Source organism: Tribolium castaneum, chromosome 4 (genome assembly GCF_031307605.1).
Source record: "Tribolium castaneum strain GA2 chromosome 4, icTriCast1.1, whole genome shotgun sequence".
Classification (NCBI taxonomy): Eukaryota; Metazoa; Arthropoda; class Insecta; order Coleoptera; family Tenebrionidae; genus Tribolium; species Tribolium castaneum.
The window spans coordinates 22879767-22903891 of record NC_087397.1 but is presented as its reverse complement, the minus strand read 5'-3'; the positions used below and the strand labels follow the sequence as shown (position 1 = coordinate 22903891).

The 24125-nt window shown below is 29.6% G+C and overlaps 2 protein-coding genes across 14 annotated transcripts in view; both read right to left on the bottom strand.

Moving 5' to 3' along the window:
• unc80 (uncoordinated 80) overlaps positions 1-24125 on the bottom strand; it is a 60618-nt gene that overhangs the window by 31728 nt on the left and 4765 nt on the right. For 6 of the 13 annotated variants that reach the window (XM_015981935.2, XM_015981943.2, XM_015981959.2 and 3 more), the window contains exons 1-17: positions 23362-23575; positions 23259-23307; positions 23176-23205; positions 22960-23126; positions 22730-22898; positions 22461-22677; positions 5602-5753; positions 5396-5545; positions 5218-5348; positions 4944-5174; positions 4718-4893; positions 4457-4668; positions 4212-4333; positions 917-946; positions 592-724; positions 344-541; positions 18-295 (exon numbers count right to left, since the gene is read on the bottom strand). In XM_015981935.2, the coding sequence (XP_015837421.1) occupies positions 18-295; positions 344-541; positions 592-724; positions 917-946; positions 4212-4333; positions 4457-4668; positions 4718-4893; positions 4944-5174; positions 5218-5348; positions 5396-5545; positions 5602-5753; positions 22461-22677; positions 22730-22898; positions 22960-23126; positions 23176-23205; positions 23259-23307; positions 23362-23453 (2537 nt within the window). In that variant the 5' untranslated portion in view covers positions 23454-23575. Of the gene's footprint in view, positions 1-17; positions 296-343; positions 542-591; positions 725-916; positions 947-4211; positions 4334-4456; positions 4669-4717; positions 4894-4943; positions 5175-5204; positions 5349-5395; positions 5546-5601; positions 5754-22460; positions 22678-22729; positions 22899-22959; positions 23127-23175; positions 23206-23258; positions 23308-23361; positions 23576-24125 lie in introns of those variants that run through there. The other 7 variants (XM_064356426.1, XM_015981956.2, XM_015981965.2 and 4 more) reach the window with 7 other exon arrangements.
• LOC135265879 (uncharacterized) lies at positions 7781-9270 on the bottom strand. Its single transcript, XM_064356201.1, has 2 exons — positions 9201-9270; positions 7781-8561 (listed from the first exon to the last, which is right to left on the bottom strand). The coding sequence occupies exons 1-2, from the start codon at positions 9268-9270 to the stop codon at positions 7819-7821; spliced, it is 813 nt and encodes a 270-aa protein (XP_064212271.1). The 3' UTR covers positions 7781-7818.

Here is a 24125-nt window from a genome sequence, read left to right as displayed (position 1 = left end):
AGAACAACATCATTTACTTTATTATCACATTCATAATTATTCGATGAGAAGTCATTGGTTTGGAAGACTTTTCTATTTCTCCTCCCAATGATGCAAAGGTGGTACTTTGAGGCATCTTTTGCGTTTTTCCAGGACTTGTGGTTTGTCCCGAAGTGGACGCACTCCCACTGATTTCGTTTCTTAAACACTGTTTCAAAACTCCAATATCCATCAAGAGTTCGATCAGATTTAATATAACTTCAAGAACACGCAACGTGCAAGTGGAATTTTCTCGTAGAGATGTGGTATGAACGGCCTTAATTAAATACCATCAAAAATTTAGACGTGTTTAAGATAAACTTACTTTGAGAACAACTTGAAGATCGATATCACCTTCTTTGGTGATATAACATGCAGAACCAGGAGCTTCTGGAATATCTTCTCCCGCATAAGTGATATTCGAATCTGTTTGGGAACGTGTAAGACTGGCTTTCCTTTCATACCAGTTTCCTAATTTACTTCCAGATAAACTAGCAGCATCTAATTGACTATCCATGGAACCCTGTTGAGTTAATTTTTGGTCGTAAAGACACAACTTTGTAAGATACAAACTTGTCTTTTAAGATAATCTGGTGATGGAGTAGGAGTATGTTCTGTTACAGTTATGATGGGGTTGGCCATAGGCTGTGAAGGTCGTTCGAAACGACTTGGTCTTCGACGGTCCCAATGAATTTCACCAATGTACCTATACGAAAAAAATGCCAATAAAAATTTCAAGATGTAAAATAAAAACTTGCGGCTAAGCGTTACTTTATAAATGTAAATAGTAGGAATAGCTTCTAGCTATAAGCTACTCTAAAAGAAATGCCTTGACATTTATTTAACACTTTTGTTAAATAAATGTCGTGAAATATGAAATGATAGATGCACTACTCACCCACCAGAGGTTAGTTCATCTATTAAACAGCTAAGAGAGATAGAATACGTCATGAGACATTCAAGACACATAAAAATACTGTAGGACTTCGATTATTAAAAGTCTACATGGTTCAAGAAGCAATAATCGAAGTTTTACGGTACTATGGAATAAAAGGTAAGAAAAACAAAGACAACAGCACATCATGTTAGGATTGTAAAGTTAGTGGCACATGTACAAAGTAGTTTACTTGATTTGGTGGCAATATCTATACAGTGTAATTAGTTACAATAATACAAAATTTCGTTTTTCTAAAGAAACGTCTAATTATATTTTATTGCAATTTTTGACCTAAACTTATTTTATTGGTCAAATCTGCTTAGTTTCTGAGTCAAAACTAAAAAATTAAAAAAATAAATTCACCAATTTAAAGATGAAAGTTCAAACATCAAACTGTCTACACCTTTTCCAATTGTATTTTGGAAAAAGTCATGTGTACTTAAAGGCAATTCATTTTAACAAATTTGAAATACATTTGACACGAGTACTTTGTGAAATTAATTTGATATATTCTGAACTACAATTTGAAAAAGTTATTGCAAAGCGCTTTGCAATTAAGAAATTAAAAATAGTATTTTAAAATTTTAAAAGTTGAAAAATCATTATAGGACAGCCTATTTTTTGATTTTGATTATTAAATTGGCTTTCTAAAAAAATAGTGTTGTAAACGTTTAAAATTAATAAACAGATAATTTTAAATACATATTTTAATGTAGCAACAAAACACATTATTCAATGAGCGTTGTTGTTAGCATAGGCAAGCTTAGTAATTCAACAAAGGTTACTTCTTGGAGTTTACATAATGACTGAACAACCGCCATGCCATTAATATTAAAATTTTAGTTCTTTTGCTTTAATAAAGAACGATGGTAACATTAGTTAGTATTATTAAGTTATTACCAGCCTAATTTTTTCATTTTTTTCTAAAAACACTGACAGTAAGTGTTTCTTACTGATTACTCAAAAAAACTTTAATTCTAATCATTAAAAGTATTCAGGTATTGTTTCAGCAGTCAAACAGAAGCAACACTTTTAATGATTAAAGTTAAATATCTGTTGAGTAATGAGTAATGAGCAAGAAACAATGTTTTTGGAATTACAATTGAAAAGCTTTTATGGTGCAAACATATGTATGAATAAGGTGTTCCATTTAACAATTTCAAGTTATTTAAATTTTAAGAGACTTTATTTTTCAGCTTTCAACTTCCACTATGAGAAAAAATGTTAAAGCACTATTAAAGAAGATTCAATTAAATTTGTTCTTGTTCTTGGTTTTGGTGTAATTGATTTAAAGAAGAGTGTATTTTTTTCATAAACCAAACAAAAATAATCACTTTTTTAACATAACTAATCAATGTCAAGAATGAAAGTTTTACATTTTAGTCATAGAGTAAAAATTTTGTTTTTGAGCTTAAGCGTTTTTACTTTATCCAATATTATCTCTTTCTCTGCTTCAGACACTTTCGAAAATCTTCCGTTTGTTTTTTATGTTTAATATTTTTATGTGCTTGTTTTTTGTTTCATGTTTTTCGGAGTAACAGTAAGTTTAGGTAATTCCGCTGAATTATTTACCACACTACGCCTGACAGCTTCGCAATAAAAACAATAAAAAAGATTCCGATGTGGTCTTTACGATAGAATAAAATATTTTCTCCTAGCTTTTTTTAGTTTCGCCGTAAAAAGCCGTTTAAAAATTTGAAAAAAGTGAAAATTCAAACTTTTTTTGCATTTTTCTCGGAAACTACAGACTGATCCAGAAATACTGAGTCTGTCGGCAACACTGGACTTAAATTTTTAAGGATACCAATGGAGTACTCTTCCAGTTAACAACAATTTAACATTCTTGTGGGGTTGTACGTCAAATAATTGTCAAGAGAAATCGAATTCGGTTACAGTGTTGTAAATTACGAGCACAAATACTTTCAAATGTGTTGCCAATAGACTCAGTATTTCTGGATCAGTCTGTATTAGACTTAGAGAAAACGGCTTGTTCCATTGAATTCTACAGCTCATGTTACGTATTATACCGGCATTTCACAAAATTTAAAATTTTGAAATTTTTTGCTGAGTGATAAAACCAAAAATAAAAAAAATTACTTGTTCTAGCATAGTTACATGGACTTTTCTATGCCTTTACAAGCCTCTCGAGTTGCTAAAAAAACAAAAAAGTGTATATGTTCAATTTTTTGATGTTTGATTTTTCCAATTTATGCGAGATTTTTGACGATTTTCGGTCCGATTACCAGTACTTCGGGTACTTTCGAAGCTATTAAAGATAACCCTATGAACTTTCTTATCGTTGGAAAGCACTTTTAATCATCTATCTTTCTAAAAAAAGATCATTGTTCTTCGACTTATAGTTTTCGAGAAAATTGCAATAAGAAGCAAAAATAGATCAAAAAAATTCATAGCCAAAAAACCATTGGAAATTTCGTAATTTTATTGACGCCAATAGATCATACTCGGATCATTTTACATAAGCTAGAATCAAAATAGTTTTATTTTTTCAAATAATTTTGTCGTATTAAACCCGCCACATTACTATTTGGAAAAAGAATAGTGTAGTTGACTATTCTGCAAAAATTAATCCAGAAAATTAAACACATTTGAAATCGATTTGTTGGTTTGTAGAGCAGTGTCCTTCAATTCCTTATAATGCGCTAGATTTTTACTTTGCAAACCTTTATAAAATCAAGAATGAGTAAATAAAGAAAAAATCACTTAATATCAAGTCAGATTAGCTTACTTTTTACAAAAAACTACTTGAAAAAAAAATTTTGATTAATTTGGCCGTTTCTGAATTTTTTCCAGGTATCACGTGAGCAAGTTTTGACCTACTTTATACACGAGACACTTTTGTAGACAGTGGAAACTTTTTTACTAATTTCAGCAAGTCTACGGTGTAGTAAATATATTCCATTTCTGTTCATAGTAGAATTGCAACAGCGCATTTAAATTTTTTGGAAAGAAAAATAAAGCACAAATTGAGAGTTTCTGTATAACAACAAAATTCTATGTTAAACTAAATCTCAGCGATACACTTTGGGCTAAGAAAACCTACCAGAAACTCTCAATTTGTGTTCCATTTCTCTCAAAAAAATTCAAATGCGTTGTTGAAAAATTCTACTATGAAGTGAAATTGGATATACGTTAGATAATTTATTTATCAGTTTTAGTGAACAGTTAACAACGGTAAAGCATTAAACAAACAAATTTTCTGTATCATTAACTAATCAATACAAAAAATATTACTGACCTTAAACTCGGCATGCTTTTCCCTTTAACCAGATTGCTGGGCATTGGTTCAAACATTTTTGACATTGCAGAACTTGGTCTTGATAAATGCTCATCACCTGTATCTAAACTGCGATGATAATCCTGTATGAAATAAAAAACAAATTAGTTTATCAGCTTCACGTTCGAATTTTTGGAACAAAACTTACAACAATGTGTCACAAGTAACAGAGGAAGAAAGAACAAAGATAGTGAGAGGATACATACACTAAGCATTCGTCTTGCACCCACCGCATGTTCTCCTAATGGTTTCGGTTCATCTTGGCCAATCTTTTCCAAAGCTTTGTCGGATTTTGATAAAAGTTTGGTTTCAACGAAAGCTTTAAGATCTGCCATTTTCATTCGCTTTTTAGTTTTTTCACTAACTCGTCTCAAATGAACCGGTTCATCTAATGATTTTTTATTGGTGTAAGGGGATTCTAGAAAATCGTCTCTCAGTTTTTTCATTAGAAACGATATTGTTTGTACCAGCTAAAAGAGACACATCTTTAACTTCGGGAACTTCGATAAAATCTTTATTGTTTTCTTGTTTTTTGAGCTCAGTGCTTTGATAAAGTGAAACTTCGATTTTCGGTATTGGGAGAGAATTGCTTCTACGACGTGGTTGTTGTTGAGCAGAAGTTTCTTCGCTAATATCTCTCAATCTTTGAAGGTTTATAAACTCAAAATAATTTAATTAATCACAAGGTATTACCTGTTGTATAAATAGTGCAAAGCCCAGTAGATTCCTTCCTCTTGCCAATGCGTTATAAACAAACATCTTAAAACAGCAACATCTAGATATGTAGCTGAGGTTATATCACCAGTTTGACCAGGAAGTGTTTTGCGGGAACCTTCCATATCTCCCCCAGGTCCTTCAGTCGACGCGTGTTTACTACTATCAACTGAATCTTTGTCAGTTGATGAACTAGAAGTTTTTATAAACCTTAATCAACATTTTTACAACATTCTTAACTGTACACATGTACCCGATTTTTTGTATGGCGGGCTTGCTCTGTTTGCCTTCTGTACCTACAGGAGTTGAAACTTCTCCACTTTTAACATTGTTTTTGCTGCCAGTTGTTTTTCTCATAGCAAGTTGAAATAAACTAGTTTCAGCCTAGAATCACTTGTACTATTAATATTTTCTTTTTTCACCTTGATTACCGTATAAATAGATGGATCTCGGATAAATCCATCCGATTCGTGCAGAGATGGTAGTCTAAAAATAACAACATGCTCTTCTTCAGTGCTGGAACTTTCTTCAGGAATTGTTTCAGGAAATACCGTATCTTTTGGAGATGAAACCCAATTGCTCTACAATTTTTGTTGTTATTATAAAATTTGGCTAATAATTTTACTTGTTTACTTACTTCATCATCGGTTATTTTCGTAATAGTGGCCGTAACTGTAACGGTAGTCGAAGATGGACCACAAGAAAATAAATGTTGTTGTTCGGAACTAGAAGCACTAATGCCTTGACTGGGAGGACTTTCGTGCCCTAAACCGTCTTCCGATGGTTTACCTGAATTACGATTATTTGTCTACATAAAGCTAAACTTAAAATTTCCCGTGGTAAGTTGTTTCAAAAAATTTGTAAAGTTCCTAAATTTTTTTTTCAAAAATTTCATTTATGAAACATGATCTCATTTTTCAGTCTTGTAGCTCACCAACTGTTTTTTAAGCGATTAACTAAACCATAACATTTTAGATGGGATAAATAAATAGAATCAGGTTGAAATTTGCTTGTTCCTTTGGTTGAATCATTTCACATTAGTTTTCTGTTAAATACTACTAAAATAATAGGAGATTTCATTCTCGATTCCTTTTTTGTAAAATTATTGTACTCGTACAAATGAAACGTTTTACATAATTTGTTTGATTCGACAAAATAAAGGTCGATGTTTTGTCAAAAATTTTATGGATTTTGAATGCACTTTTATCAGGTTTTCAAGTAAAATTATTCCGGTTCCTAATTCAATCGTGTCTGACGGCTTTAATGCCTTTGATTCGAATTTATTTAAATTCACTAAACTTCCGCATTTTTTTAGAATGATGACAAAGTTGTATACAATTTTACAATATTATTCCATTATGTAAAGTCGAAAGTAAGTGCAGTGACGTTGTGTCTTTACCAAAGAAAAAATAAAAATCTAAAACCAATAAAATCCGTATAATAAAAACGATAATCACTAGAAAATTAAGAAAACCATTCGCTTTAACTCTTTAACTCTAACTTTAACTTCAACTATAAATTTCATCTTGAATAATAATTTTTCAAGAGATCAAGTTTATAATTTTTGGTTTTTTGGGTATATTGAAACTTAAGCTTGTTACTTAACTTTTAATGAAAATTAAATGGTTTTATGCAAAATGTAGCGGTTAGATGCGTTCGAAGTTTGCTCGATAGATGGCAGTGCATCTTTTTATTTACGACTAAAGTGTGTCCTAGGTTACATAAGTAGTTCTATGTTCGTTCAGTTTTTTTAGCGTCCTTCATCAGTGAAGTGTTTCGTTTTCCTACACACTATATTGGTGACCCCGACGTGATATGAACACGTATTACGTAACCTTCTATTTGTACAACTAGAAATAGATTTTTTAAATGTAATTTCAATTTCTTATTCTTTATAGTTATTTATTTAATTAGTTTGAGTGTAAATCGGACGCTTTATTTCACGAGTGGATTTTTAAACCACGAGTGAAAACGAGTGGTTTATCATCCACGAGGCGAAATAAATGAACCGATTTACACAAAAACGAGTTGAATACAACATTTTATTCTTCGAAATAGACTCAGCACGGCTTAAAATTGCTTTAAATTTGTTAAAAATAATTTGACGTTTCGTACTGAGAAATGCCAAACAGTTGTCAAAACTTCCTTACACAGGAGAAAAACCGTAAATTTTGACAGTATCGAAGAATAAAAGTATTTTAATGTATCAATTGTGGCTTGTGTAAAACGTATAACACCTCCACCGAAATCATTATTAATAAAAAAATCTACTTTTTAATATTACTTACCAACTTTTACTTTTTCAACATGAGGACTCTTCAGAGTTAAATTTTTTATATATTTTATTTTGATAATTAAGTTTTTCTCGATCTGATTTGTATACAGGTGTCCCGTTTTGTTTTTTTAAATTAAAACCCCAAATTTTTGTTACATTTTTTGATTCGCTACTAAATTGTTGTTATAACTTATGTTATAATTATAACACACCCAGTTTCTTAGACTTATCTGCAATAGTTTGTGACCTACGTTAATTTTTGTATGAAAATGGCGTCGTCGTGCATAGATGTACAGAAAAATTTCATAACCATTCAAGATAAATTAACCAATTTTTTTCCATTCGATTTTTTAAGCTTTAGCGTATATTTTGAATCGAAGGTGAACATGATAGTACCTGTTTGAGCATTTTTCTTAACACAGAAATAATTTAGTGTTCTAAAAAAAGTTCTACATCGCCTGCCGTTCTTTAAAAATCACCGTGTATGTAAAAACGAAAAGGAAAAAATTAAGAAAACACTTCATTTTGTAATCAGCTGTAATTTATAAACCCTTAATGGAAAAATCACAAAATGTGTTATTATTCAGTATAAATTTCGTTTTTGAGACCAATTTTAAAAAAATATTCTGTGAAAAATACAACGGTTGATAAAATGAGACCCACTAGCAGGAAATAAAAAGCCCCTTGTAATTTCTCCATATCGATAAGTTGATCCATCTCATCTGAGTATTTTTGAAAAAACATCTCCATGTATCTTATCTCAGGTTTACCACTAAACTCTATCAACCAATGATTTGTAAAACCAAATTCGATAAAACTCAGTATGTCTTTGTTAAATTTATCCACATATGGGGAATTTCGCTTTAATGCAAAAACAGTGTAAAAACAACCAATGCTTTCGGTTATAATTTTTAAATGTTTTTTGCCAAATTCGTCCAAAGATTCGGAAAACATGACATAGCGTTGATTCTCTTTTACTCCCATAATTGTTTCAACCAATAAACCATAACTTTCATGTTTTATCTTTGCATTTCTTTCAGTTATATTATTGAAACCTTCAAACAAATCGGCAAATTGTTGGATCACTTCATTCGAGGTGTTTTTCATCCAAATTTTCATCCATTCATTCGGCTCAAACCATTTTATTTTACTATCAATAACATCCTGTAACGAATCAATCTTACGCATAAATCTGGGGAAACGCAACGATAAAGTTAAACCAGCCGAATAATAGGTTGAAAATAATAAACAAAAAATCAAAACACTTGTAAGTAAAATTCTAATCGTTTGTATGTTAGAACAACGTATTTTCTCAATAGAACCTAACGAAAAAATTCTTACGTAATAAAGGACAACAGTTTCAAAATTGCTTGTCGTGAAACAAGACGCAATAGCGTATGTAACAAAAGAACAGAAAAACAACGTGAAAAAGTACAAGCCCCACAAATTTGCTTGAAGTGAATGAAAAATGAAACTATAATTCGGCATTAATTGTGGCCTTGGTACCAAAACCTGTCTACAAATGACTGAATATTCAACAGTTTTTGCAATTTTGTAATTAAAGACAGCCTGCTCCCATGGAGAACAAATTGTCATATCGTTTTTATTTTCTCTAACTGGAGCCAAAGCTTTTCCATATAAATGTTCTCCAGAAAAGCTTGGTTTGAGGAAATTGTAACTAGTTGGTAATCCTTTTAACATTTCGTCCAACATTCGTGTTTCTACACCGTCATATTTATTTGTCGATTCATTAAAGTTGACAAAAGGAGAACAGTCAAATAAAACAACCGAAAAAGTTCGATTAAACTTGGTTAAAGTTTTAGCTGGAGACCATGTCGGCATTTTGGTGATCGCAGCTAGGCTTTTTTTCCGATCTAAAATTGTCAAGTTGTGCACAAAGTTTGCTTGTAATTTCGGTGAAGATGAGTAAAACGTTGTCTTTTTTTCTTGACTGTTGTTACAATTATATTCTTCTTCAATTATAATCAAGTGCAAGTGTTGCAATTCGGTGGCTTCGGAGATTTCGGTCATGTTGAGTTGTTTGGAACACTTGGTAATTAATAAAATGCGTGTATGAGGTTGAAAATATAAGTTTATGTCAGCTATGAGGAACAGTTTATTGATTTCTTCCACCTCGTCTGAGAAAATAACATATCCATTGCAGACGAAAAGTGACTCATCTGTATTTCTAAAATCACCTAAATATAGTGTAACCATTTGGACATTTTGGAGGCTTTTTGTGTAGTCTGTTATTAAATTGTTACTACTTATCACACATATGCAATTATCTTTGAAACCACATTTAATTAGATTCGAAATCCAATTTGTATTATCAGCAAAGACAACATTGCCAATTACGGTGTGTAATAACATCAGACGTATAAAATTCATTTACGAATTGTAATGTAAAGAAATATTTTTGGACTAGGACTTGTTTGTTTGATTTTATTGTGACGATACATAAATGATTTGTTATTGTGACAAATCCCAAAATTATCACACAAAAAGTGTACACACATCAAGTATAATTTTCTTAGTGTTTGGAAAGTAGTAGGTACGCATACAAGGGTTATTCAAAAATACGGGCCAATAATTTCATTTGAGCTGTACTACAGTTCTAAGAAATTGCTTCTTTATTATAAATAAAAATAATTACCAACTGAATGTCATTACTTGTGATAATTTCTAAAAATACAAGAAATGAGAATTTTTTAATAATGGCCTCTCCATTTCTTTAAATCGATGTTAAAGGTGGTTTTAGATTAAATTAAAAAGAAAATCAGTTAAATGGCACAAAAGTACTGGTATTGGATGTACCATGCGATAATTTGAATTTATAATTGGAGTAGCTTAACATTTTTTTAACTTGGATGAAAACGTCGATTGTGTTAATTAATCAAGCTGAAGAGTCAAATAATAATGTTTTGAACGGTAGTATTCAATTAGAATACACTTTTTCTCTCAGAATGTACTGGTTTTTCAATCACAAAGACGCAAAACCGCCAATTCTAATTATAAATTCAAATGATCGCGTGGTAGGATGTAGGAGTTACAACAATAAAAACAATTTGAACTACTTTTTGCATTTTTTTTTAATTTTTTAATGGATGTAGCGTTTGACTGAATCAAATTTACAAAAATTAAATGTTATACTCGTTGACTATTTCTTAATGTTAATACAGTAGAACCTCGATTATCCGACCCCTTCATAGGCAAAGCCAAGCTGGATAATTAAAATGATATATTTTAAAATGACATTTAGGTCCTTAAAATTAGGCCCTATAAAGATTTATTGGTTATTTATGGCAGAGAGTAATTAAAATTTATATTTTTTGCGACGTTTCGGTTTAAAAAAATACATATATATGAAGATTTAATAAAAAATCGAAACGACAAAAAAATAGTATAAATTTTAATTACTCCCTGTCCTAAATAACCAATAAATCTTTTTCGGTAAAATGATAAATATTTTAGCTCTGAATTAAATGATTATAAGTTGGTGTAATCAACTTGGAATAAAAAACTTAAGAAATTTTTATACGGAGTGCCCGTTTTTTGAGCTCCACCATGGGAGTCTCATTTATTAGGAATAAGAGATACGGGGTCGGTTAAATTTGGCCAATTTGCCCATTTTTATGCTGAACAATTATCTGAAAGAGAATTTGATGTATAATTTTTAGTTTTTAATTATTGAAAAAAAAAACTAAAATCTGTAACTTTAATTTTTATTTTGTCAAGCGAAAATCATAAGGACTAGATGTTTTTAACTAAGACGTTCTTCAGGCACTTTTTTACATGGAATCTGAATCTGTCATCGTATTTTCCAAAGCGTTCTTGATGGCATAGTTACAACACTCAACTTTGGTTTATCTTATGAACGCCATATTCGCTTTTTGTATTTTTGAAAAGTGTTTTTTTTTCTGATTACAACGATGTATTACGTGATATGATGGAATCTGATATGGTGATCAAAATGGAGAAAGCGAAGAGTGCTTTGGAAAAAACACCAACAATTGTAATTTTAAACAAACTAAATTTTAGCCGAAAAACAAAATATAATTTTCGACCAAATGTTGTGGTTTCTTGGTTTATTTTGACAAAATTTTGCTCAAAAACGAGCTAAATCGAGAGAAAATAACCTCAATATTTATTTATCTTTTACTTTTAGGTGTATTTTCACAAGTTCGTGCATTCTTGCAAAATAAATAAGTCTTTACCCAGTGCAAATAAGGTAACATCAATTTCAATTTAATTCTGTGATTTTTCATTAAATTTTAGATATTTTCTCGGAAAAAGCTTAGTTTTTTCCTCGAAGAAGGCTAAAAGCATTTTAGCCATAAACGAATAATAAACTAAACGAAACCAACAGCATTATTTTTTATCAAAATTTTTTGCAAAATGTTCTTGTACAATAAATAAGTCTCTGGTTGAAACCTGTTTGAAAAATCTAACATGCATCTACTTTCAAAAAACTTTAAAAAAATTTTGAACTGTTTTTTTTACTTGTGAGTGAAAATTTCCTTTCTGGCTTAAGCCAGAAAGATTTAAATCTTACTAAAACATCTAGAAAAGGAAAAATAATGGATTTTACTGGACGAAATTTAATGATTTTTCAGTGTGTTGTCACAAGAAACTAAGAATATAAGTTTAAACAAGTGATAATTGCTTGAAAAATATAAAGTGAAAACAAACATTTTTCGACCAAATTTTTAAGTCTTCTTGGCTTATTTTTAAAGAAGGTTTGCCCAAAAACTAAAGTGAATCAAGTAAAGCTCTTGCAAATTAAAGTTTAAACGTTCTACATTGCACGACAAACTAAAATAACATCAATTTGATCAAATTTTATGCTTTTCAGTCAGTGTTAGCAAAATTAATCAAAAAAGTTTTGTTTCTACTTCAAAAAATGTGCTTTTGTACTTTTCTACTTTTTGTAGAATTCAAGTTTTTTGGAATAAATTTTGTAAAATAAATGAGTATCTTTTTCAACAATTAATTAAACCAAGTGGAACCCGATAAAATACTAAGCATCAACTGGAATATAATTTAGCAAATTAAATTTGCAAACAAATTTGATATTTTTATTATTTGTCATTAAATCTCTTTGAGATTTCGTTGATCATATTTTGAAGTAATTGAGGAAAAAAATTAGGCTTAATCAGCTATTTCCATCAAAAAATCCTCAATAATTTAAAACGAAGATAAACGCAATTCAAAAAAAAAAATGAAAAAATTACTAGTTTAAGATTTTTGCTGATTTATGACAGGAGCTAGATGCGATCAAGAAATTTTCATTTTGGGTGACTGTATCTAAATAAGGAGGGAAAAGTACTTTGTTCAGCATAACACTTATTTGCATTTATGTTAATAATTTTTTTTTGTGAAACATGAAATATCTTTTCTCTTTCAAAATTTGTATTTTGACATCAAAAGCTTAGAGATCGTTAATTATTCATTACTACACCATAATTAAAATTTAATTGATTAACTAAGGGCCGGTTTACAGAAAGCGAAATTAAGATTTAATTCAAAATTAAACTAATTCGAATTAAGTTGCCATTTAAAATGCATTGACAAATGTCAAGTTAATCGCGATTAAAGTTTAATTGCGATTAAAATGTTCTGTAAACCGGCTCTAAATGAAAAACAGCAACAATTGTAAAACAGAATTCTTCAAAATTTTTCTTTATCACAAAAAATAGATAATTTATTTTAAATAATTTAGAAAATTAAGATGTTATGTTGAAAAAAAAATTGCTGTTTCCGCTCAGCGATTCAATCATGTCATGTTATTTAACTTATTTTAAAAACTTGGGCTTTATAACACTTTTGCAATTAATTAATAAAAACTGATATGTTTTAATTGTCAAGTTCGATCCTTAATGAATTTCTCTGTACACAACAAGAGAGTTTATTAGTTAACCAATAACTTATAATTACGGAGATCGTTATTTCGAAAACAAACCAAAACTGGCCATTCACAAACATATTTGTTACTGTACTGTTCCGGTTTGATGTCATTAAATTATTTACTTAGCAATTATTTTATGACAATTATATCAATTATATTGTACCATAATAAATAATTAGGTGTTTCCAACGGTTCATAAAATATTGATAAATCTATAACAGGAAAGCCAGGCAAATTACTTTCGTAAAAATAAGTAGCCAACGTATAATCTAAAAAAATGTCATTAGGAATAATAGACATTACTTCGACTTGGTTTACTAAAAGTCTTTCATATAGTAACACTAATAATAAGATGGATGGTGTTTGTTACAAAATAATATGCTAATCATTATCATTTTGATATTCATTATCGTCCAATTCTCAGACTTGAAAGCAGATGAAATCTATTTCATCCTACAAATAGTCAAGTCTGTCTTCATAAACCAACACTGTATTTACTACATTTCAAATAACACAGATTTTGATATAATAATATCAAAAGTGTTAGCAAACACTAGCATCCAGTTTACAAATATTGAAAAAAATGTTTCGAGTGATTTTTTATGCTCTGGATACATTATAACAACTGAAGACATTACAGAACTTGGAGATATAATTTTACAAGATTTGGAAACAAACGGTACAATTAAACCATACGAACGATTTTTAATATTTTATGATTCGGGAGAAAGTCTTCAAATTGAAAAACTTCTAATCGCCACCATGTTGTACGCCATTGATATCATCAGTGTTCAATTTCAAATGGCCAATCAGAAATGTACAAAAATCTACGTTAAGTCTATTTACAAAAAGAAAACGTTGGCAAGTTGGAATCAAACTTTTATGCACTTGGACACTGCACATTTAGTCCAACCTCTATGGACTCCTCAACTTAGTTACAAACACAGTAAGCCATTCGTTGTATCAACGTTCAACTGTAGTCCGTACTTTTACTTTGATAATGGGAATAGAATAAGTGGAGGTGTCGAATTTCAACTTATCAACACCATACTTGGGAAATATCCCAAAAGATTCGAAATGGTACAAAGTGAACAAATATTTCTTAAATGGGTTTTAGGAGCTGAGGCCGTTGCCAATAAATCAGCAGATTTAGCAACGTGTTCCCATTGGTTTATGGCACAGAATTTAACAAAAGTAGACACAACGTATCCTTTAACACAGATTTGTGTCACTTTTATTGTGCCTAAACCACGATTACTTCCGGCTTTTACATTCATCTGGCAACCATTTCCTGCACCCGTTTGGGCATTAACCCTTTCGATGTTTGTCTTAGTCTGGTTTGCAATTCTTCAAACTTCTCGAATTTACAAAGGTTTCAAAAAAGATGATTTCCAAATTAGGAAATTAAGAGACAACAGAATTGATACGTTTCTGCATTTGTTGCGTTTAATGACACTTGGAGGTTCAAACTTCATGTCTAGATCATCTGAAACTGCTCTAAGACTTTTATTTGCTACTTGGTTTTTGGTTTGTTTGGTTTATTCCACATATTATTCGGCTGGAATAACTAGTTCGTTGACAAACCCCAGACTTACCAACACAATTAAAACCATTAAAGATATGGTACAATATAACGTAAATTGGTTAGAAGAACCCTATTTAAAAAAATCATTTCAAAAATCACATTCCCAAAAATTGAGAAAATTGGGCGAGCTTGGTGTTCCCCAAAAAGGAAGTGATGTTGCAAGAATTGTTAAACAATTATCGAATTTGTATGTGACTGATACAGAGGATTTGGATAATTACGAGAAGAAACATTTAATGGTTTTGAAAGAATGTCTTGGTGAATTTTATATCGTTTTTCCCATACAGAAACGTTCCCCGTTTAAAGTTTTGTTTGATAAGTACTATGCCAGGTTTCAGGAACAAGGTTTAATAAGTTTTTGGCTGAGGAATATTACGTATTTTGATAATTCTCATGCTCGGTTTGCATCAATGTATTCTCTTTATTCGGACGACTTGAATCATCACAATATTGATGTAGATAGGTTTATAGGGGCAATTTATTTACTGTTAATTGGTTATTTAAGTGCTTTTGTTGTTTTTCTATACGAATATTTGGCATCAGTTTTGTCCAAACGAGCAAACTTGTAGCAATATCAGAGATAAAAAGTTATTTGCATTCTTATATTTTTGTGTATTTATGACCTAATAAAGTGAATTTATCGTTAAGATGTTATGTATTTTCATGATATCAATTTGAAATAATGTAGGTATAAACAAAAAATTCGTCAAAAAATAATACTTATTTAAAGAAAAAAACTAAATATTCTTAACATTTTCTTTCTGTGATTGTTTTAATATTATTCACAAACGCAACAACGTGGAAAAAAACTATAATTATTTAACGTACAGGATTTGGCAAAAGCATAAAACCAAGATTGTTTTGTCTAAACCACATAAAAAAATAAGATCAACAATTTAAAAATGTGTCCATTTTTGAAGAATTTTTTAAATGTTTTCAATTATGCTAAATAATGCATTTTTTTTTAATAGAATCATAGAATGACAATTTCTTTGGTTAGTTTTTTCTTAATAAATTATTAAAGTTCGGAGCATTTGGAGCTCGATGCGAAGATTTTCTATATAATACAAAAACAAAAATGCATTTTATAAAATTGTGTTTTTTCAAAATGATTACATTTTTAACACATTTGATAATATACTAAATATTTATTTCTTAAAGTTAAGTATTAGGCAAAAAACGCATGATCTCTTATTTTATAACTAAACCCCACATTGGTACTATTATTGTGAGTTTCAGTAAAAAGACTATGTTTTACATTTTCTGTTAGTTTTTTTTAATGTTAATTTTTAATGTTAGTTTTTAGGTTGCAGATTTGCAAAAAATACGAAGTGAAAATATTAAATGACTTTATTTGGAAAATTGAAGTAAAACTATCAATAATGGAAATGTTCTTCGATCTTCGATTATCTAACACCTTTTTTCGAAGTTAACCTATCCTATTATCATTTCCATTCATTAACAATTCATGCAAAGATTTTATTTCTACTTCTTTTGTAATCAGGTTTTCTTTTAATTCTGTCGATTAATTTCTATTAAAATATCATCAAATTTAATTAATAAATATATCAACAGTTTTTAGTTTCCTTATTAAAATATATGATAAACAAACATTTACTATTCCCCTTCTGAACCCAAAATTTTCAAATATTATAAACCAAATTTTTCTTCTCTTTGTTTATAAAACCCTCTAGTTGTTTTTGTGGATTCCTTCTTCTAATATTTTATTTTAAAATACAGCTTTTATGTCATAATAACATAATTTCTTACATCATTATTTTTCTTTTCTTGCCATTTCCAAAAAGGTTTCTTAATCTTGTTTGTCGAACCACAGGTGCAAACACTTGATCATAGTTTTCTCTACATTTTTGAAAATCTCCTGGTGCAGAATCGCTTTTATCTTCTGTATAAAAGCAACCTATTACTTTTCTTCCTATCGAAAGTTCTGTTAATAAAATCAATTTTTTTTTTCTTTATGAACTTTTCAAATTTTTTTAATTAGAAGTCGGTTCTTGTAAAGTGTGTACGACAGAATTGGCTTTGCACCTTACTGGTGGGTGTATATTAATTTTCCGTTAAGAAATTCTGTAATTTTCAATTTTATTAATTTGATTCCTTTCTTGGTTTTCTCGTTTACCACCATACGCACATTTATGTATTTATGTTTCTTTATTTTATTAGATAAAACTTTTTTTTCATTTTAGTATCTTTTACTATTTTAACATTTCTAAAAAAAATAAATTCTACTTGTTTCCAGGTTTCATCAACAACTACTAATTTCAGTGTGCCTTTTGGTTTGCTGTATTCATTGCTTCATTGTTCTTCCACAATCATACATCTTGACATTTTTAGAGCCTATTCCGTCTAAACTCCACATTAGTTCTAACAAAAATATTTATTTAAAAGTTGGTACTCAGCCATAATCCGTTAAGTTCTTCTCAATGAAAATATTTTCAAGATGGCGGCACTTTCGATTATGCCGGAAGTCGCTACCAACTTTCTAATTTTAAATGGAAAGCTATATTTTTTACTGCGCATTTGAATTACTAGAGTTATTTTAAGGCGGTTTTATCAGCTTTCCCTGTACCTAAATTTAACCATTTTCGGGATATTTAAAATTTTTTAATTTGCACCTGTCACTTAAAAAATGTTTTAGAGATTTCGAAATCATATTTGGAGAATTAAAAGAGAAAGCGTACATTCGTTCTCCAGTCTGTTTAAAATTAAGTTTGAACAACTTCAAGTAACCATAACTTATTTTTTTTAATGGGATGTTCCAATTTTTATTTTATTAGATGGAGAATTTTTTTCTGCATACTATACTTATTTGTGATAATTTTCAAGTTATGTTGGTGTTTTTTACATTGAAGAAAATCTCTTACTAACCACAGCTATTTTTAGATAGTTTGCCATAAAAACATTTCTCATTAAACAAACGACAAACTCTGTTCAAAATTGTGTTGTCCCTCGTGTGAAAACAAAATAAATTCATTGAATATTGGTTTGAAAAACTTTAATTTCTCACATTTTTTCGCGTTTCCATGACAATCTATGAGAAAAGGCCTATGGCCAATGAATTTCTCAATCCCCACAAAAAGTATAATTTCACAAAAGTATATCGAAAAAAATTGCTAAACTTAGATATAGGGTTATTGGGAAAATTAATAAGAACTCCCCTAAGAAATCCAAAAACACAATAAAAATATATCCTTATATTTTAAATTAACAAATCGAATGTGAATTACCTATAATAATAATCTGAAGTTCTGGTATCTTGAAAACTTTTTCATAGTGTGGGACCTAACCATGGGACCTAACGGATTATGGCTATACACAAATTTTTAACTGATTATTTTTATTAAAACTCACGATTAACAGATTAACAAAAAAATAGATTAACATATCTGTAAATGTTGACTGTTATTATTGAGATAACATTCAAAACAGAAAATAATAACTGAAAGCCCATGACCCAAAAGTAAAACAAAAAAAATTCCTTCAAGTTTGTCTAAATTAATAATTTGAAACACTTCTTGTGAATACGTTTGAAAAAATCTTTTCATAAATCTAAATTTTCTCTTATTAACAAAACTGTCATACCAATGATCGATAAATCCATACTCAATAAAAGAATGTATAGCTCTATTAAAAAGTATCAAATACGGTGAATTGACTTTCAAGGGAAAAAGACAATAAAAACAAGCAATTTTCTCCGAAAGAAGCTTTAAATTGTTTCTACCATATTGATCCAATATTTCCGAAAACATAACATAGCTTTCTTTATCTGTTGGAGGAATTTGAACCATCAATGCATGTTGACCATCACGCAGTTTTCTATTGCATTCGGAAATACTGGTTTGCATTTCAAATTGTGATGAAAGTTGTTGAAATAATTCGGAATTTGTGTCAAGCATCCAATTTTTTAAATAATCATCAGGGTCTAACCATTTAATGCGATTATCGGCAACGTCTTGAAGCGTGTTTATATTTTTGGAAAAACGAGGAAATCGCAAAGAAATTGTTAATCCGGCACAATAATAAACTGAAATAAGCATACAAAAAATTGATACACTAAGCAATAAAATTTTAAGAGTAAAATGTACAGTTGATGGAATACGATAAATAGAACCCAAAGAACAAATTCTCAAAGTGTAAGTTATTGCCAGTGAGATATCATGTTTTAACAGACTTTTAGTTTTAAATAGTTGGTCGATAATATTTGATGTAAGAAAAAATATTGAAGAGAAAAGCAACAAAATGAACATGTACAACGACCACAAATCCAATTGAAGTGCCTGGAAGATAAAACTGTAATTTGGTAAAAGTTTTGAACGGTGTATTAATAATGTTCTACAAGTTGTGGTATATTGAACTGAATTTGCAGTATTGTACTGATAAGCAGCTGCTAACCATTGTGAACAAATCGCAATATCATATTTATTATCAACAACTTTTTGAAGAGCTTTGGCGTGCAAATGTTCAGAGCTGTCTCTATGAGTTGTGAGAAATAAGTACTGTGTAGGCCATTTCAATACAATTTCATTTAGTATTTTTATGTCAACTCCTTCAAACATTTTTTTCCGTTCGTTGAACATAGCATAAGGAGGACAGTTAAATAGAACAACAGAAAAGTTTTGGTTCAATCTATTCAAAACTTTTTGGGGCATCCATTCTTGTTTCCTTAAAAATTCGTTTCGTATTTGAAACCCATCATTAATTATTTTATCATAATGAAGAGAAATAATCCTGAAGTTTTCGTCCGAAGAACGCAAGACCATATTATTGTCTCGAAATGTGTCAACGAGGAATAAATTTAAATTATGTAGTTCTGAAGCAGCTTTCATTTCTTTCTTGTCCACTTTTGTCGAATTGTCCATAAATAAGAGCACTTGGTTATGGGGCTTGAAGTACAAATTTACGTTTTTCATGGAAAAAAGAGTTAAGAGTGTGTTTTCATTACTGCACAAAATGATATATCCACTACAGGTGTATGGTAATGTGTGTAATATTTTTATGTTGTCCAATGTTGTTGATATTATTTGTAAGCTTTGTATAGCTTTCGAAATCAAGTTCGAATAACTGACATAGTCTTCAATAAAATAGACACAACTTGTGTTTTCAAAATTAAGATTAATTAGGTCAATCAGTAACTGAATATTTTGATTGTAATTAAAGCATTCTGATTTCAATACAAAAAATGCAGACAAAAGATAAAAGTATCTACACTGCATATTTTTCACAATTCTCGTTACAATTGCAATTGATTTGTCCCGTTTTGTTTCTGTTTGTGTAGGGAATTTTCCGGGTTATCGTGTAAATAAATTGTGATAATTTATTAACAAGTCATTACACAAACGTCAGTCGCGTAAAAACATTCTTTGATCACAACAAGTAAATGATGACGAATGAAGGTTTTCACTTCTTATGGTTTGAATCAGTCAGTTGTTTTTCTATACCGATTTTTGAGAACTTTGAAACTTTAGTTAGATATTAAAAAAGATTGTAAAAATTAGAAATTATTGTAAAATAAAGTATTGAAATCTCGTAATTTACGATACATTTTTTATTAATTTCTACCACAGGAAAAATTAAAACATAATTTTTGTTGAAATAATTGTCTGTGGTGGAGTTGCTGTGGTGGTTATGGTGTAGTTTAAAATGGTAACAACAATGCTCATGGATAGTGTGAATTGTTGCTGAAATTAACTTTTAAAGTGAAATATCTTTTTAATTATTAACTTTAGGCATTTGAAAGTAACTTTGTGTTTTTAGATAGACAATTTAATAATCTTTGAGAAGCAAGGACAAAAAATAGGGTGTTCCATTTACCTTTTTCAAGTTATTCAACTTTTAACAAACTTCTTATTTTACTTAGTTATTATTTAATAATCGATATTGTTTAGAGCACGAACAAGCGATACCGAGTAAATTCTTTTATAGCTTAATTTAATAAACGAGTTGATTTCACTGACTGCAGATTGTATCATTCTGGTGACAAAATTTGAATTCATTGCATCAAATTTAACTTCAATTTTGAGTAACAATAAAATGTAGTGTGATTTAAATGCAAGAAAAACGGTAGAAATTCGGTAATAGTCAGTTGTAAGTGATACAGTAGTGATACATTTTTTGTCTTCAAGAACGGGAGTCAAGAGCTACAGAATTTTTCTCTCTGTGAAGCCCTATAAAGCAGGAATTAAGATTTTAAACAAAAAAATCACTCAGACATGATAAAAAAAATGACACCCTAAAGATTAGTTTATAAATTAGCTGGATATTGTGTAAACTCTCTGAACAGTTTGTAAACTAACCTACTTCTTGTTAGATTTTCTACTCGTTCCGACCACAAAGTGGTCATCCTCAGGTGAGAATATAAACGATGACCAACATCAAAGTTGCCAATAAAATTGTAAAGTTTCATAGAAAATTGCAGTTAAATTAGAAATTTCCTTATATTGGTTTGTTGTAAAGGTTAGGACGTTTTGCACACGTAAACATTTCCAGAATTTGAAGTTTTTTTTGTTAAACAAAGTAGAAAATTCGTCGAACATCCGCTATTGTTCTGGATTTCCAGGAAATTATGTGAAAATAATTAACAGAGTGTACACTTAGTTTGAAAATGCTGTTTTTTTTTACTTATTTTAAGGGTTTTAAATCGTTCCTAAATAAAAAATAAAATAAATTTCTCCGATTCGTCTTCTCAAAAAAAATGGAATTACTGCAATGTTCAAAAACTGAATTGTATATCAAATGATTAAAACTTTAAGATTGTATGAAAAATGCGTTATTTTCCCTAATCTGTAAACACTTTTCAACAAAAAACTTACATGTTGGAAAAAATGTGCCAAGCGAACATAAAAATTTCAAAATTAAATTTGGATAACGTTAATTTTGCCTGTTTAAAAAAAATAAAACATATATAAGATGCTTGTCAAAACAATGAAAACAACGAAAATTTTCATCTAAAATGCGTTATTTGATAAGCATTTAAGAAAATTTTTCACTGACAAAGTTATTTCAAAGTTTGAACTACTATTTCAAAACAAATTCAAAATAAAATGAAAGAAAATTTTTTACCAAAAAGTACGAAATGAATTTACGATTTTTATTCGGTTTAAGACATTCACGGTTTAAACATGCATAAGAGCACTAATTGTAAAAATATTTTTTGGGATGACTTTTTGATTTATTTTAAATTATTATTATTATTTGCCCGGCGCATCTGATGGATGACGAACAAACTACAATAACACGTCTAGAAAAACTAGAAATGATCAAACTAGATATGCAATTTTTATATAATGTGTCGTTTATTACTGTTTGCTACATTATTTTATTGTGGTTACTTTTTTAAATTACTTAATATATTTTTTTAAAAAGCCACGTCTCACCTTAACTTATTTCCACGTATACATAGTGTTTCAAAAGTGAACTACAATACAAACTTATGTTTTTTTAACTTATTTGAAGTTCGGTTATTTTAAAAGGGTTGGAAAAAATCAATTAGCTACAAACGACACATTATTATGTGCTTTTACATTTACATTTCATGTTATCATATCTTTTCTTTCTTTATGTTTTTTTTTAATTCTTGTTTCATTCTGCCCAAATATGTTTGATATGCAATTTTAGAAATATTTTCCTTTTTATACAAAAAAAATAACTCAACACTATATTTTTTAAGGTAAATAACAACATTTAATAAGTTATCGCTAAGTAAATACTCACGTCCTAGAAAAACATCACCAAATTGCGTTTTCTGTTTGAGATTTTTCCCCAAAAGATATTTCGGTTTTGGCTTGCAGTGTGAGGTAAAACACAAAGCTTCCGGATGTCGGAACTCCCACATGGCTTGCCATATTTTAAGTCCATTCTCTAAACGAAAATTTTGGAAATCCGATTCTTTCAAATGGTGACACATTGGAGCAAATAAATACACAAAAAGCTAAAAAATTGTTTCAAAAACGGGATCAAATTTTTTATAAATTAATACTTACTGTTATTGTTGGAATAGAAAACAAATAATAGAATGGTGATGAGTGGAAAATTCCTTTTTCGTAATCACTATCCGCACATTCTTCTGCTGCATCCAAAATAATCCAATGTAAAGTGTACATTAGTTTTGTTTCAACAGCTCCTAGACTTTGAATATTTCCGTCTTTCATTCTAATGACCAAAAAAATTATTGTTATTTCAATAATGCATGAAAATAGAATAATTTTTTTACCGAGTAAATAATAAAGATGCAGTTGAATGCATGACATGTGGAAGGGAAGCTTGTATTAATTTCCATCTAGGTATCGAACGAATTGCTTCACACAAATCAGGTTTTAACCCACTTTGAATATTCTGTACTAACACTTTTTCAAATATTTTACACGCTTCTTTAAGTTCCTAAAATACATATTTAAAAATTTGTCCGTTTTCTGGTTTTTATTTTTACATGATGACCGGTCATTGAATGTTGACAAAACTGTAAAAATAATTTTCATAAAAACAATAATTCACTATTTTCTGTTATATTACCATGCATGATGCTTCATGTAATTTTCCTAATTTGGGTTTAACAAATGGGCTACGGAAACAATAATTAGATTTTTTCTTATTTTTCACTTTTCTGTTAAAATACCTGACTTGTCTCCATAAAAACACTTGAATGGGAATTGGGAGAGCTTCATCGTTGAAATTGTTATCACCAGATGATCTATCAGAATCTGGCATTTTTATTTTGTCTAAAGTAACTTTTTTACACTTGAGTTAAACGAAATCTTTGCAATTTTCTAACAGCATCTCAAGCGGTATTGAAAGATACTGAGATACTGGGCGCGCTCACATTTTGATACGTCTACGGTTGGAAATATTGATTTGTTTTCATCCCAGCCCCTAGCCAGAGAAGCGAGTGAACATTTGCGTATGTAAATGTTAATGATAGATCATTTAATTCGTCAGAGTTGGACAATCCACTTGATTCAATTCAATTCAATTTATTAAAGGCTGAAAAAAATTTTCATTCCGCCTTTTCTCATCCAGCAAATGCAAATTAACAACCAACTTCACACAAGCTGACAAGGCAAGTTGAGTTATTTTGACTTCTTTTTAACTCTATCACCCTTTAAAAAATATCCAAAACTTTCAAATTCACCTTGTACATGCTACGATAGTCATGTCATGGCTACGTATTTAAACTTCTTTATCTGTAGAAATTGAAAGAAATCTGTTTTCTTACAGGTAATAAATTTATTTAAAAAAAGACGAACACATTGTTTAGCCAACTAAAATATTAATTCTCTTTGCAACAAAAATTGATATTGGCTAATTTAGCGAAAATAACAGCGTAAAATTGCCTCGTCATCAATAAAAAAATTTTGGGATACTCTTTCAAAGTGTAAATAA